Source organism: Canis lupus, chromosome 8 (assembly GCF_011100685.1).
Source record: "Canis lupus familiaris isolate Mischka breed German Shepherd chromosome 8, alternate assembly UU_Cfam_GSD_1.0, whole genome shotgun sequence".
Lineage (NCBI taxonomy): Eukaryota > Metazoa > Chordata > Mammalia > Carnivora > Canidae > Canis > Canis lupus.
The window spans coordinates 870,927-884,494 of record NC_049229.1 but is presented as its reverse complement, the minus strand read 5'-3'; the positions used below and the strand labels follow the sequence as shown (position 1 = coordinate 884,494).

The 13,568-nt window shown below is 36.1% G+C and overlaps 1 protein-coding gene across 1 annotated transcript; it reads left to right on the top strand.

Moving 5' to 3' along the window:
- Positions 1-12,354: 12,354 nt before the first annotated feature.
- Positions 12,355-13,293, top strand: OR4L1 (olfactory receptor family 4 subfamily L member 1). The gene is given in 1 exon segment (NM_001388922.1): positions 12,355-13,293. A coding segment is annotated over 1 exon segment (939 nt).
- Positions 13,294-13,568: the final 275 nt, after the last annotated feature.

Here is a 13,568-nt window from a genome sequence, read left to right as displayed (position 1 = left end):
AAGTAGTATATGATAATTCATAAACTCCCATTCTTACCAAAATTGATTGATTCAATGTGATGGATAAAATTATGTATTTTATTACTCTTACCTTTATTCTTATGTGTTTCATAGTTATCAAGACTGTTGAATATTTTTGTACTTAAAGATAATCGTAGTTCTGTGAACTGCCAATCCAAATGATTTCTCCACTTTTCCATGGTTTCTTTAACCTTTTTCATACTAATTAGACATAGCAGCTTTTTGTTTCATTTGTTGAAAATATATTCTCATCTCTTACTTTATGTTTACTCTTTTTATTTCTATTTTTTCACTTTCAGAAAGTCAACTCTGAGTCTTTGCTTTATGGATTCTAATTTTTACATGTCTAAAATGCTTTATCAGCACCAATGTTAAAATTTTTACCTGAGTGTGCTTTTTGCTCATTTTGTAGTTTTATTTTTACAGACATAGATCTTTTACAGAAACTTTCTCTGAAGTTTATGTTCAAATGAAAAATGAGGCTGGGAATCTGACCTCCTCAGCCCTGATTGGAAGTTAGTTGCTCCATCATCATTTACTGAATATTTTCCTTACTGACCCAGAATTCTATTTCTGTTATATATCATAGTTACATATGAGTATATATGCAGGTCTGGGCAATACTCTCTAATATATTTTGTTTTTTCTTTCTTCAGTGGGCCCTCATTCTTTGAAATGCTACAACTTTATAATGCTGTGGAGTAAGTAGTGCATGAAGGAAAACACCACTGTGTCACATGTTGTGGTCACATGTCAAAAAGGCAGGATTTAGTAGGAAAACTCACAAGTAAAACTTCAGCAAGTTTCCTCCTTCTTTCATCATTTCATGAAGAAGCATACAGGGGCTGAATCCTGCTGCATGCAGCCTGGTAACACATTCTGAGAAGGTGATCTAAACTGCTCCCTGGTCTACCTTTTAATCAGGCAAACTGAGAACAAACTCAAAGGAAAATATTAAAATGTTAAACCTTAAGAAGCTAAGCAATATGAATTTTGAAGTTAGGTTTCTAGAAAAATCTGACAAATCCCACTGCAGATATTAATCGATATTGTGGAATGCTGAAATCAGGAAAGGCCTCTTTTCTAAAGGGCCACCAGCACCAATTACCTTATTTCAGTGTGACCATCCTGGCTCCCCGGTGAACAGTTCTGCTCGTCTCTCCACAAATGTGTTTTACTATCTTTGTTACTGTCATTATCAAAAAGAGGTTTTCTGACATTTTCAGTTAAATGTGTTTGTTTTTCCATTCTTAAACCAACATGAAGCTCTTATTGTATAGCTTTACAATAGGTCTTGTTATAATATAAATCCTCTATCTTTGTTCTTCAAAATTGCCTTGCCTCATCTTGGCCTTTTGCAATTCCTTACTAATTTCATTTTATTTATTTATTTATTTATTTATTTATTTATTTATTTATTTATTTATTTATTTTGATGGGAGTTCAATTTCCCAACATATAGCAAAACACCCAGTGCTCATCCCGCCAAGTGCCCCCCTCAGTGCCCATCACCCAGTTGCCCCAACACCCCTCCCACTTCCCCTTCCACTAACCCTTGTTCATTTCCCAGAGTTAGGTGTCTCTCATGTTTTATCACCCTCACTGATATTTTCACTCTTTTTCTCTCCTTTCCCTTTCACTAATTATTATATTCCCCAAATGAATGAGACCATATAATGTTTGTCCTTTTCGGATTGACTTATTTCACTCAGCACAATACTCTCCAGGTCCCTCCAAGTCGAAGCAAATAGTGGGTATTTGTCATTTCTAATGGCTGAGGAATATTCCATTGTATACATATACCACATATTCTTTATCCATTCATCTTTTGATGGACACCAAGGCTCCTTCAACAGTTTGGCTATTGTGGACATTGTTGCTAGAAACATCGGGGTGCAGGTGTCCCGGCGTTTCATTGCATCTGTATCATTGGGGTAAATCCCCAGCAGTGCAATTGCTGGGTTGTAGGGCAGGTCTATTTTTAACTGTTTGAGGAACCTCCACACAGTTTTCCAGAGTGGCTGCACCAGTTCACATTCCCACCAACAGTGAAAGAGGGTTCCCTTTTCTCCGCATCCTCTCCAACATTTGTGGTTTCCTGCCTTGTTAATTTTCCCCATTCTCACTGGTGTGAGGTGGTATCTCATTGTGGTTTTGATTTGTATTTCCCTGATGGCAAGTGATGCAGAGCATTTTCTCATGTGCATGTTGGCCATGTCTATGTCTTCCTCTGTGAGATTTCTGTTCATATCTTTTGCCCATTTCATGATTGGATTGTTTGTTTCTTTGGTGTTGAGTTTAATAAGTTCTTTATAGACCTTGGAAACTAGCCCTTTATCTGATACGTCATTTGGAGATATCTTCTCCCATTCTGTAGGTTGTCTTTTAGTTTTGTTGACAATTTCTTTTGCTGTGCAGAAGCTTCTTATCTTGATGAAGTCCCAATAATTCATTTTTCTTTTGTTTCTCTTGCCTTCGTGGATGTATCTTGCAAGAAGTTACTGTGGCCAAGTTCAAAAAGGGTGTTGCCTGTGTTCTCCTCTGGGATTTTGAGGGAATCTTGTCTCACATTTAGATATTTCATCCATTTTGAGTTTATTTTTGTGTATGGTGCAAGAGAGTGGTCTAGTTTCATTTTTCTGCATGTGGATGTCCAATTTCCCCAGCACCATTGATTGAAGAGACTGTCCTTTTCCAGTGGATAGTCTTTCGTCCTTTGTCGAATATTAGTTGACCATAGAGTTGAGGGCCAATTTCTAGGTTCTCTATTCTGTTCCATTGACATATGTGTCGGTTTTTGTGTTAGTACCACACTACCTTGATGACCACAGCTTTGTAGTACAACCTGAAATCTGGCATGGGTATGCCCCCAGCTATGGTTTTCTTTTTTAATATTCCCCTAGGTATTCGGAGTCTTTTCTGATTCCACACAAATCTTAAGATAAAGTGTTCCAACTCTCTGAAGAAAGTCCATGGTATTTTGATAGGGATTTCATTAAATGTGTAAATTGCCCTTGGTAGCACTGACATTTTCACAATATTAATTCTTCCAATCCATGAGCATGGAATATTTTTCCATCTCTTTGTGTCTTCTTCAATTTCTTTCAGAAGTATTCTGTAGATTTTAGGGTATAGGTCCTTTACTCGTTGCTTAGGTTTATTCCTAGGTATCTTATGCTTTTGAGTGCAATTGTAAATGGGATTGACTCCTTGATTTGTCTTTCTTCAGTCTCATTGTTAGTGTCTAGAAATACTACTGATTTTGGCCATTGATTTTGTATCCTGCCACACTTCCGAATTGCTGTATCAGTTCTAGCAATCTTGGGTGGCGTCTTTTGGGTTTTCTACGTAGAGTATCATGCAACCAGTGAAGAGAGAGAGATTGACTTCTTTGCCAATTTGAACTGATTACACATTTAGAATAAACTTGTCAATTTCAAAAACTCACCTAAAGAGTACCTGGTAGCTTAGAGAGTTAAGTGTCTGCGTTTGGTTCAAGTAATGATATCAGGGTCCTGGGATCGAGCCTCAAGTCCGGCCTCCTGCTCAGCAGAGAGCCTGCTTCTTCCTTTTCCTCTGCCCCTGCTCTTTCTCACTCAAATAAATAAATAAAACCTTTTAAAAATATTGAATTCATCTTAAGCCCAAAGTGTAAAAAGTAAATCTTTACCTACCTTCCCAAACCTGTTATTTTTCTTACATTTCCTATTTGAATTAATAAGATATCGATCAGATTAATGGTCCAATTTCAAAGTCAAAATTTACATCCTTTTACATATATATTGGTGTGCTTAATAGTGTCATCATTTTTCTGAGGCTCTGTTCACTTTTACTCATTTCCTGTTTTACAGCTCTCTTGAGATCACATAATTGTTTTTTTTAATAATAAATTTATTTTTTATTGGTGTTCAATTTACCAACATACAGAATAACACCCAGTGCTCATCCGGTCAAGTGCCCCCCTCAGTGCCCGCCACCCATTCACCCCCACCCCCCGCCCTCCTCCCCTTCCACCACCCCTAGTTCGTTTCCCAGAGTTAGGAGTCTTCATGTTCTGTCTCCCTTTCTGATATTTCCCACACATTTCTTCTTCCTTTCCTTATATTCCCTTTCACTATTATTTATATTCCCCAAATGAATGAGAACATACAATGTTTGTCCTTCTCCAATTGACTTTCTTCACTCAGCATAATACCTTCCAGTTCCATCCATGTTGAAGCAAATGGTGGGTTTTTGTTGTTTCTAATGGCTGAGTAATATTCCATTGTATACAAAAACCACATCTTCTTTATCCATTCATCTTTCAATGGACACGGGGGCTCCTTCCACAGTTTGAGATCCTATAATTGTTACAGATGTATCTTCCAAGTTCACTGGTTCTTTCTTCTGACTGTTTACCTCAACTGGTGAGCTCCTCTAGTAACTTCTACAGTTAAATCACTGTACTTTGCAACTCCAGAATCTCCATTTTTTAAAAAAAGGCTTCCTATATCTTTTTGATACCCTCTACTTGATGAGATATTGTTATACCTTCCTCTACTTCTCTAGGAATTCTTTCCTTTAGTTCTCAGTATATAATTATAATAGCTACTTTTAAGTTTTCCGCTGGTAGGTGCAACATCTGAGTCTCCACAGATCAATTTCTATTGACCTTATAGCTCATGTCTGGGACAAAATTTTGTGTTTTTTTCACATGTCTCACCAATTTTGGTTTAAAGTAGATATTTCTTTTTATAATGTATTGTAGCAACTCTGGTTACTGACCCCTCTCCAATGCTGACGTTCTTGGAATTATTTGATTGGTTGATTGTTTAGTTCTTTAGCTGAGTGAACTCAGAGAAGCTTATTGTCCATGCTGTGTGTTGTTTCTGATGTCCCTGCTCAGATTTTTCCCGTTTTTAATCTTGTAGGTTGGCTACCTTTGGGACATCACAAGCCATTTATTGGTCAGCGGTTTTTCTTAACTCTCCTAGGCCAGGTATAATTTTATCCTTTGATAGTAGACCTGTGTGTGGCTTTGAAGCTGCTATCACAGATCAAAGAGTTTACGTTTGTGCTCCACATTTATTCAGGGACTAATAGCTGGATACCCTGTTTCCAGTATTTCCTGGGATGGACAGATACTGGCACTGACACTCGCTTCTAGAGAGATATGAATTTGTGTAATCTTTTTTTTAAAAAGCTTGGCTCCTAGGAGTTGCCCTTGGTTTGGTTTTGCTTATTTTTCAGATAGTATTTGGTTAGAGGTTGTGCTTAATCTTTTTGTGTCACTGAGGCTTCCACTCTTTGTTGATAAAACTATGTGTGGCTTGGAAAATCTTTTGTCTACTTCATGCCTTTTTCTAATTTTTAAGTGGGTGCAGGCACTTCATACACATAGCCTGACTTATCCACAGGTTGACTATGATCCCAGTAGGGTTTCTCTTGTGTCTCTTGCTCTATTTATATCTTTTAAACTTATGTTTACAATGCAACATGGTTTGTGGATACCAGCATAAAGGTGCTATGAGAATTTTCTTAACTGCTCTTCACCAAAAGCTCCAGTGTTTGTGATATGCATTGTTGCATGGAACTTTCAAAGCTCTGTTCCAAATAAAGACATCCCCCATCAGATAGAGCTTTGGAGTCCTTCATTCTTACAGTGTGCCTGTTCTGTGCAGAGCATAAATACCCCTGCACAGGAGCTAAGGGCAAGGGCAGCAGCCCATTTCTCCCTAAGTGACATCCCCCTGTGTGAGTGGGCACTAGGGGAGGAAAGATCCTGGTCATCTCAACTCACCCGTTCTGGCATGAGCTTCCAGTCTAAGTAAGCTGGAGAATGGGGGTTTTGAGGGGGGCCTTGTGTTCTTAGCTTGCCATGTCTAGAATAGAGTTGCTGTTGTCATTATTATCATTATTATTTATTGCTATGCTAAGAACACTTAAAATGAAAACCATCATCTTGACAAATTTTTAAGTGCACAATTGAGTACTGTTATCTATAGGGACACTTTTGTACAGCAGATCTCCATAAATAATCTTGCATAGCTGAAACTATGTACTCATTGAACAATGACTCCCCATTTGCTTCTCTGTCTAGCCTCTGTTATACTATCTATTTTCTGTTTCCATGAATTTGACTGCTTTAAATACCTTGTATAAGTAGAATTTCTGTCTTATAACTAGATGCAGATGGGGAAAGATAGCCTCATCATTTCCTTGGCACAGATTTGAAATAGAACTTTTTCAAGATGGAAGTCCTTATCCTTCCAGGTAAAACCTGAGACCACAATACTAGACTGAAAGTGTGCAGAGAGTGAATCCTTATTTTCTTCACCACACCTGCTCTAGATCAAAGTACCCAGAGTAGAGCAGTAAAGGACTTCTACAAAATGGAGCTAGTAAAGGAGACATGGGGTCAGAGGAGACTCAAATGCTAGATTCGATGCCCTGAAGTTTTAGATTTTCTTAAATAATCCTTTATTTTCTGTATGACTTGGGACAATTTCTGGAGGCTCCACATTATTATCTATAAGTTTCACTAGTAAAGTATTTGTTTTGTTGGAGAGAGAGTCCACCAAGCTTGTCACTTTACCAGTCCAAAAGTTCCTACCTTCTTTGATTCTGATGTAGAATTTCGACCGACAGTATTATGGAACTCACAACTTACTCTGTTCAATGTGTCATTATTTGTGCACACTCTGTTACCAAACGTTTACAATTCTTCCTGACAGCTTAACCAGAACCTCTTCTCCATTGCCCTCTATGACCTTAGGTCATACTTTCATCATTTTTCCCCTAGATTATTAAAATAGCACAGCAAGTACTTCACAGTGCTACCACCAACATCCTGTGGATACTCAATTCTTTTCAGCCTCTATTTTACCATTTTGAGATCTCCTAATTAACTATAGTATATCTTCCAAACTACTTTGATATTTATGACCCTAGAGTTCTTATTCTAACCTTTCTCTCATCTAAAACTCTCACTACTTCACCATCAAATCTATCACATACTTCAAATATATTAGTTATTTTCTGTTCACTGTGCAGCTAACCAATATCTATCATTAAAGACACAGTTTCCAGGCAGCCTGGGTGGCTCAGCGGTTTAGCACTGCCTTCAGCCCAGGGCGTGATCCTCGAGACCGAGGATCGAGTCCCACATCGGGCTCCCTGCATGGAGCCTACTTCTCCCTCTGCCTGTGTCTCTGCCTCTCTCTCTCTCTCTCTCTCTCTCTCTCTCTGTGTGTGTCTCAATAAACAAATAAAATCTTAAAAAAAAAATAAAGACACAGTTTCCTCTTTGGGGAAAGGTAGTCTTGTTTAGGAGAAATTTGCCATCTCCACAAAATGAAGTTTGCCTTATTGCATACCTGTATCATCACACTTAGAAATGGGTTATTTGGGGTCAATATTGATAAACAAGATTCTGTGATCCTTGAGAACAGGCTCCTAACACAGTATGGGCCCAAGAAAATTTGACACTTCCTGAGTTCAATACCTATTTCAAGGCCTCACTTTAGCCACTTGAGAACTAGTTGTAAATAAAGTTTCCTTATATCTTAGAACAATATCTGTATTTTAAGAACTTCTGCTGCTAGAAAACAAACTTAAAGTTAGAACACCAAAATCTTGCCCCCAGAATTTTCTTTAGAGTAAATCAAAGGATAGTATATTCAACACTAGAGAGTTGAAGAATATTAGAGAACAGAAAAAAAATTCACTCAATAAATTAGCCAAAAGGAAGAAATTAAATGAAGGGTGAATGCTAAATACAATCCCTACCACCAAGAAATGTTCAGTAATGTAATAGAAATTGGGAATATTAAGTATTTGAGCACAGGAAAGGAACGCTTGAGGAATCACAGAATTCCACCCTGGTCAGAAATGTAAGGTGAATATTGAATCAAGAAGTAAAGAGCTATGACTGCGAAAGTTCACGACCTGTTTAATTGTGTCAAATCCATTGTTGAACCAAAAGAGAAGACTGAATTAAATACTCATTGAAAGTTATTTAAATCCACTGTTCCAAAGGAGGGTGAATACATTTTAATCTGGCTAAAATAACTGATCATGTGTGGGAAAAATGAGAACACCTATTTATATGTCTTTCAATTTCAAGAAATCAGCTTTACTAATGTTTAATATTCAGTTTATTTTTGGTACTCTAAATTAATCTATACAATATCCGGTCACATTACATATGATATTTAAAGTATGTTAACCAAAAGACAGGGATTTAGAGCACTTCTCTTTTCAATTATTTGCTTTTAACATACTGCTATGTATTATTCAGGTGTGCCAAAATTGGAAGAGGATAGTTAAAGATTGTGATATCTTAGAGTAACTTAATTTATTCTCCAAAAGTTGTAAGGAGCTTAAAAAAATTTGTGCCAATAAACTCTGCTTTTAAGATAATTCTAATTTATTAAAACTCACATAAATGGTTATAAAGTGGTAGAACTGACAACTGTACCCATAATATGAACTCTGTCAGCTAAATCACAAAGTAAAAGAGAAGCAAAAAATCAGAACTGACAATAAAATGGCTAAAATATTATTTTACAATATGGATTTACTTCCATTATTATTAACAATGAACTTGGAAGTCTATACTTACCTCAACATACTAATGATCCTGATAAGGAAAACATTTAAAAAGCAAAACTATAAAACATAAAATAGAGGCACCTGGGTGTGGCTCAGTAGGTTGAGTGTTTATCTGTGATTTCATCTCAGGTCATTATCTCAGGGTCATGAGACTAAACCCTGGGTCAGGTCGAGGCTTACTGCCAAGTCAGCTTCAGAATCTCTCCTCCTTTTTCTTCTCCCACTCACTGTCTCTCACATAAATAAATAAGCAAAATCTTAATAAAATAAAACTGTATAAATTTTTTACAGTATAAATTCTGATCAGCTAATAAATGAAGGATTTAGATTTTTCACTAACTGCAATAAAGTGTTCTTGAATGTTTTCTTACTAATAGCAAAAGGACAGGTGCCATATTCTATTGAGAAAATACTTCTTTTTTCACTTACTGTAAAAATGGCTTAAATAAGTAACATGACAATAAATAAAATGCACTTCTTATCAGCAGACAATATCAAAAAGTACACAGTTTATGTCTAATGATCCACAAATTTAATGATCTGTAGTAGATGATCTTTTTTCTAATAATTTAATTAATTAATTTTTATTGGAGTTCAATTTGCCAACATTTAGCATAACACCCAGTGCTCATCCCACCAAGTGCCCCCCTCGGTGCCCATCACCCAGTCAACCTGACCCCCGCCCACCTCCCTTTCCACTACCCTTGTCTGTTTCCCAGAGTTAGGTGTCTCATGTTTTGTCACCCTCATTGAAATTTTCACTCATTTTCTGCCCTTTCCACTTTATTCCCTTTCACATATTTGACTTATGGGAAGGAGTTTTGCATTATGCAAAAGTATGGATGATTTTAACATCTGTATATGATAATCATTCATCAACTGTATTGACTCCTATAACAAATACAACGACAAACCTACAGAATTATGATAAAGACTACATTAAGCCATGGGTTAGGTGATGAATTGGACTGGAATTAAATAAGAACTCCTATATAAGTGACAGCACTATCAGCCAATTTGAGTTATTCACAACATCCTTTGTTGGCAAGTTATTCAAACAAACTTTGAAGCCAATGGTGAAAAGTATACCAAGATCATCAATTATGATTAATTTTGTAAAAGCAATACCTTACACAACAATAATTTATTATAGTATTTTATAGTAAAAAAGGCAATGATTATGGAACTATTTGGTGTGATATATATATTCTTTGAAATTTCATAAATAAAAATCATTATTAAATTTTAGTGAGCATAAAACAGTTGTACCATCAATGTATAATTTCAAGTTTTAAATTACTCAGTATAGTTTATTTTAACTTTGTCTTTTAAAATTTCTACTTCCTGAATATGTTAATGTTGTACATAATACATGCTGTCAGTAGTAAATTTATAACATGTGGAGATCTATTTTTATGTTGAAGATGTTATGTTCAGAGAAGTCTGGAGATAATTCATCTACAAAATTACCCAAAATTGTTAGAGGGAAGGTAAGAGATAGTTTGGAGTAAAAGGGAAAACAAGCACCCATAAATTCAAAGATGTCTACAATTCCTATAGCACAACCAACCAACCAATCTCTCATGTCCATTGTAATCAAGCCAATGCTCAGAGAAAATCACAGCATCTGCAGGGCCAGAAATAAAGTGTAAACACTTCTGGTCATGCTCGGGCAGCAGCCTCTGTACTCTAACAACTCCCACTGCAATTTGAATTCCCGGAACTCCAATACATCTGCCCTCAAAGCAATTGTATCTTTATAAAAGATGCAGAAGATAGCATATATATTCATATACAGAGCATCACAGAGAGTGAAAAGCAGATTTTCAATTTTGACTAAACCCTTGAACATATTGCTCTTCATACTTGTTCCTTTAAAGCAGGTAAGTGGAAACATCATCAAGAGCTAATTCATTAGAGGTTTAACAAACTGAAAACACTATTTTAATTAATTTTGTGTTGACTGGAAGGAAAAGGCTGTGGCTTTTGAGACATCAAGTCCTCTCTCACTGGGAGATCACTTTACTATTTCACAATGACCCAGGAACAAGACTTTTTATGCATAAGAAAATACAGTGTAATTAATTATAACATAGGCGGTTTCCCCACATACCTGTTGAAATATGTGACCTCAATTGATACTTGACAACTTGACCATAAAAATATATATATTTTTTAAATTTTGGAGGCAATATGTATATTGGTATGGGCCCAGATTCAGGATCAGACCAACTGTGCTTAAATACCAGCTTTGACCCTTGTTATCTGTGTAACTGTAAGTCATTAAATACTTCTATGCCATAGTTTCCTTATATGCAAAATGAGAATAATAATAATATTCCCTTCATAGAATTGTTATGAGTGTTAAATGTGTTAATAAATATGAAACGCTCAGAACAGAGTATATCAAGTAGTAATGCCTTAATTGTTATTGATCATTTTAGATCACTAGATCCTATGAACAATGTCTAAAAAGCCAAGTAAAGACAACTTAGTATGATATGTTATACGAAAGCAAATTCTCTATGTTAGGGTTGAATCATTTCAGTATTTACTTCTTCACCACCACATACATACATTTACACAAAATATACCCATTTCTCAGTGTAAACAGTAGTAATACAAGGAATTAAGGATACAGGTTATAGATATCTGAGGATGGTTCAATGCTTATGAAATTCTCAGTATATGACAGAAACTAAAAAGCAAAATTTTAAGATATGTATGTATGTATGTGAGTGAGTTAGTGCATGAGTAGGGGAAAGGAACAGAAGAAGGGGAGAGAAAATCTCAAGCAAATGACACAGCATGGAGCCCAATTAAGGGCTCAATCTAACAGCCCTAAGATCATGACCTGAGCCAAAACCAAGAGTTTGACCTTTAGGCGACTGAGCCACCCAGGTGCCCAAAGCAAAATTATTTTAATTAAAAGACTTTCTTTCATGTATAATTGGCCCCTAGGTTTTGTGTATGTGTGTGTGCATTTTCTTTATTTATTTTAGAAGCCATGGCCTTCGACAGATATGATGCTAGTAAGTTACTTCACTGATACAGGACAATACAATTTCCTTACCTTTAAAATTATGTATCCTTTGCATATTATTGTAAGATAATCTCAAGAGGTGATAGAAAATAGTGATAAAAATGGCAAAATAAATACTAATGTAACTATCTAATTTTTCCAAGTGAGCAGATTGTAACAATTGATATCAATTGATAAAAGAGGGTCTTTTGATAGAATAAAGCTATAAAAAATAAAACTTCCACCGCCCCCAAATGCTTTTTATTTGATACATAATTATCAGAATATTGTTTCAAAGTGATGTGAGCCATAAAGTAATTTCAAATTATAGACAATAATGTCAATATTTATTTTTATATATTATTTATTATTATTTGCTATTTATTATTATATTAGATTTATTACTTATTTATTCATGAGGGACACAGAGAGAGAGAGAGAGAGAGAGAGAGGCAGAGACACAGGCAGAGGGAGAAGTAGGCTCCGTGCACGGAGCCTGACATGGGACTCAATCCTGGGTCTCCAGGATCAGGCCCTGGGCTGAAGTCCACGCTAAACTGCTGAGCCACCCAGGCTGCCCAATGTCAATATATTTAAGATTATATGTCCAACTATTATTCATCAAGTAGAAATATGAAAACATCAGTACTAATTTTGTCTTTATTTTTATTTATTCTCTTTGTATAAAAGAACTTCTAGAGCCTTTCTGCATCAAGTAAATGGATCTTAAAAATGGATCTGTAGTGACTGAATTTATTTTACTAGGATTTTCTGGGCAACGGGAATTTCATATTTTCTTCTTTGTAACATTCTTGTTAATCTACAGTGCTACTGTGGGGGGGAATATTCTCATTATGGTCACGGTGAAATTTAGTTCCACCCTTCATTCTCCCATGTACTTCCTCCTTGGAAACCTCTCTTTTTTAGATATGTGTCTTTCCACTGTCACCACACCCAAAATGATCACAGACTTGCTCAGTGAACACAAAACCATCTCCGTATGGGGCTGCATGACTCAGATGTTCTTTATGCACTTGTTTGGGGGTGCTGAGATGACTCTTTTGATAGCCATGGCCTTTGACAGATATGTAGCCATATGTAAACCCCTGCACTACAGGACAATCATGAGCCACAGGCTGCTGAGTGGGTTTATGATACTATCATGGACAATTGGTTTTGTACACACCATGAGCCAGATGGTTTTAACAGTCAACTTGCCTTTCTGTGGCCCCAATGTCATAGACAATATATTCTGTGACCTTCCTCTTGTGATTCAGCTTGCTTGTATGGACACATATACAATGGAATTCTTTGTCATTGCTGACAGTGGGCTGCTCTCACTCATCTGTTTTATCCTGCTGCTTGTCTCCTACACTGTCATCCTGATCACTGTACAACAAAGATCATCTGGAGGACTCAACAAGGCTCTGTCCACACTGTCTGCACACATCATTGTGGTCACTCTGTTCTTTGGACCTTGTATCTTTATCTATGCATGGCCATTCAATAGTTTTGCAGGCAATAAAGTCCTTGCTGTATTTTACACCATTATCACACCCTTACTGAATCCTGTTATTTACACACTGAGAAATCAGAAAATGCAAGGAGCAATGAGAAAATTATGGTTCCAACGTGTAATTTCTACACAGAAGTTTTAGATTTGGGCACTATATAATTAACACACCTTTAAATACTGTGCTAACAGAAGTTGAATAGATTATATAAAATACATGGCTTCACTCTTATGTTAGAGTGACCAGTGAAGAACTAAAACCTGTGCAGAAAATAATAAAATATTTTAATTCATACTTACTGCTGTTAAAAACATGATGATAGTAAGTGACCTACAGCAAAATAGACATTTGAAATCATTGAGCCCTTTTCAATAGATATTCAATATATATTAGTAAACAAATCAATATAAAATATATAG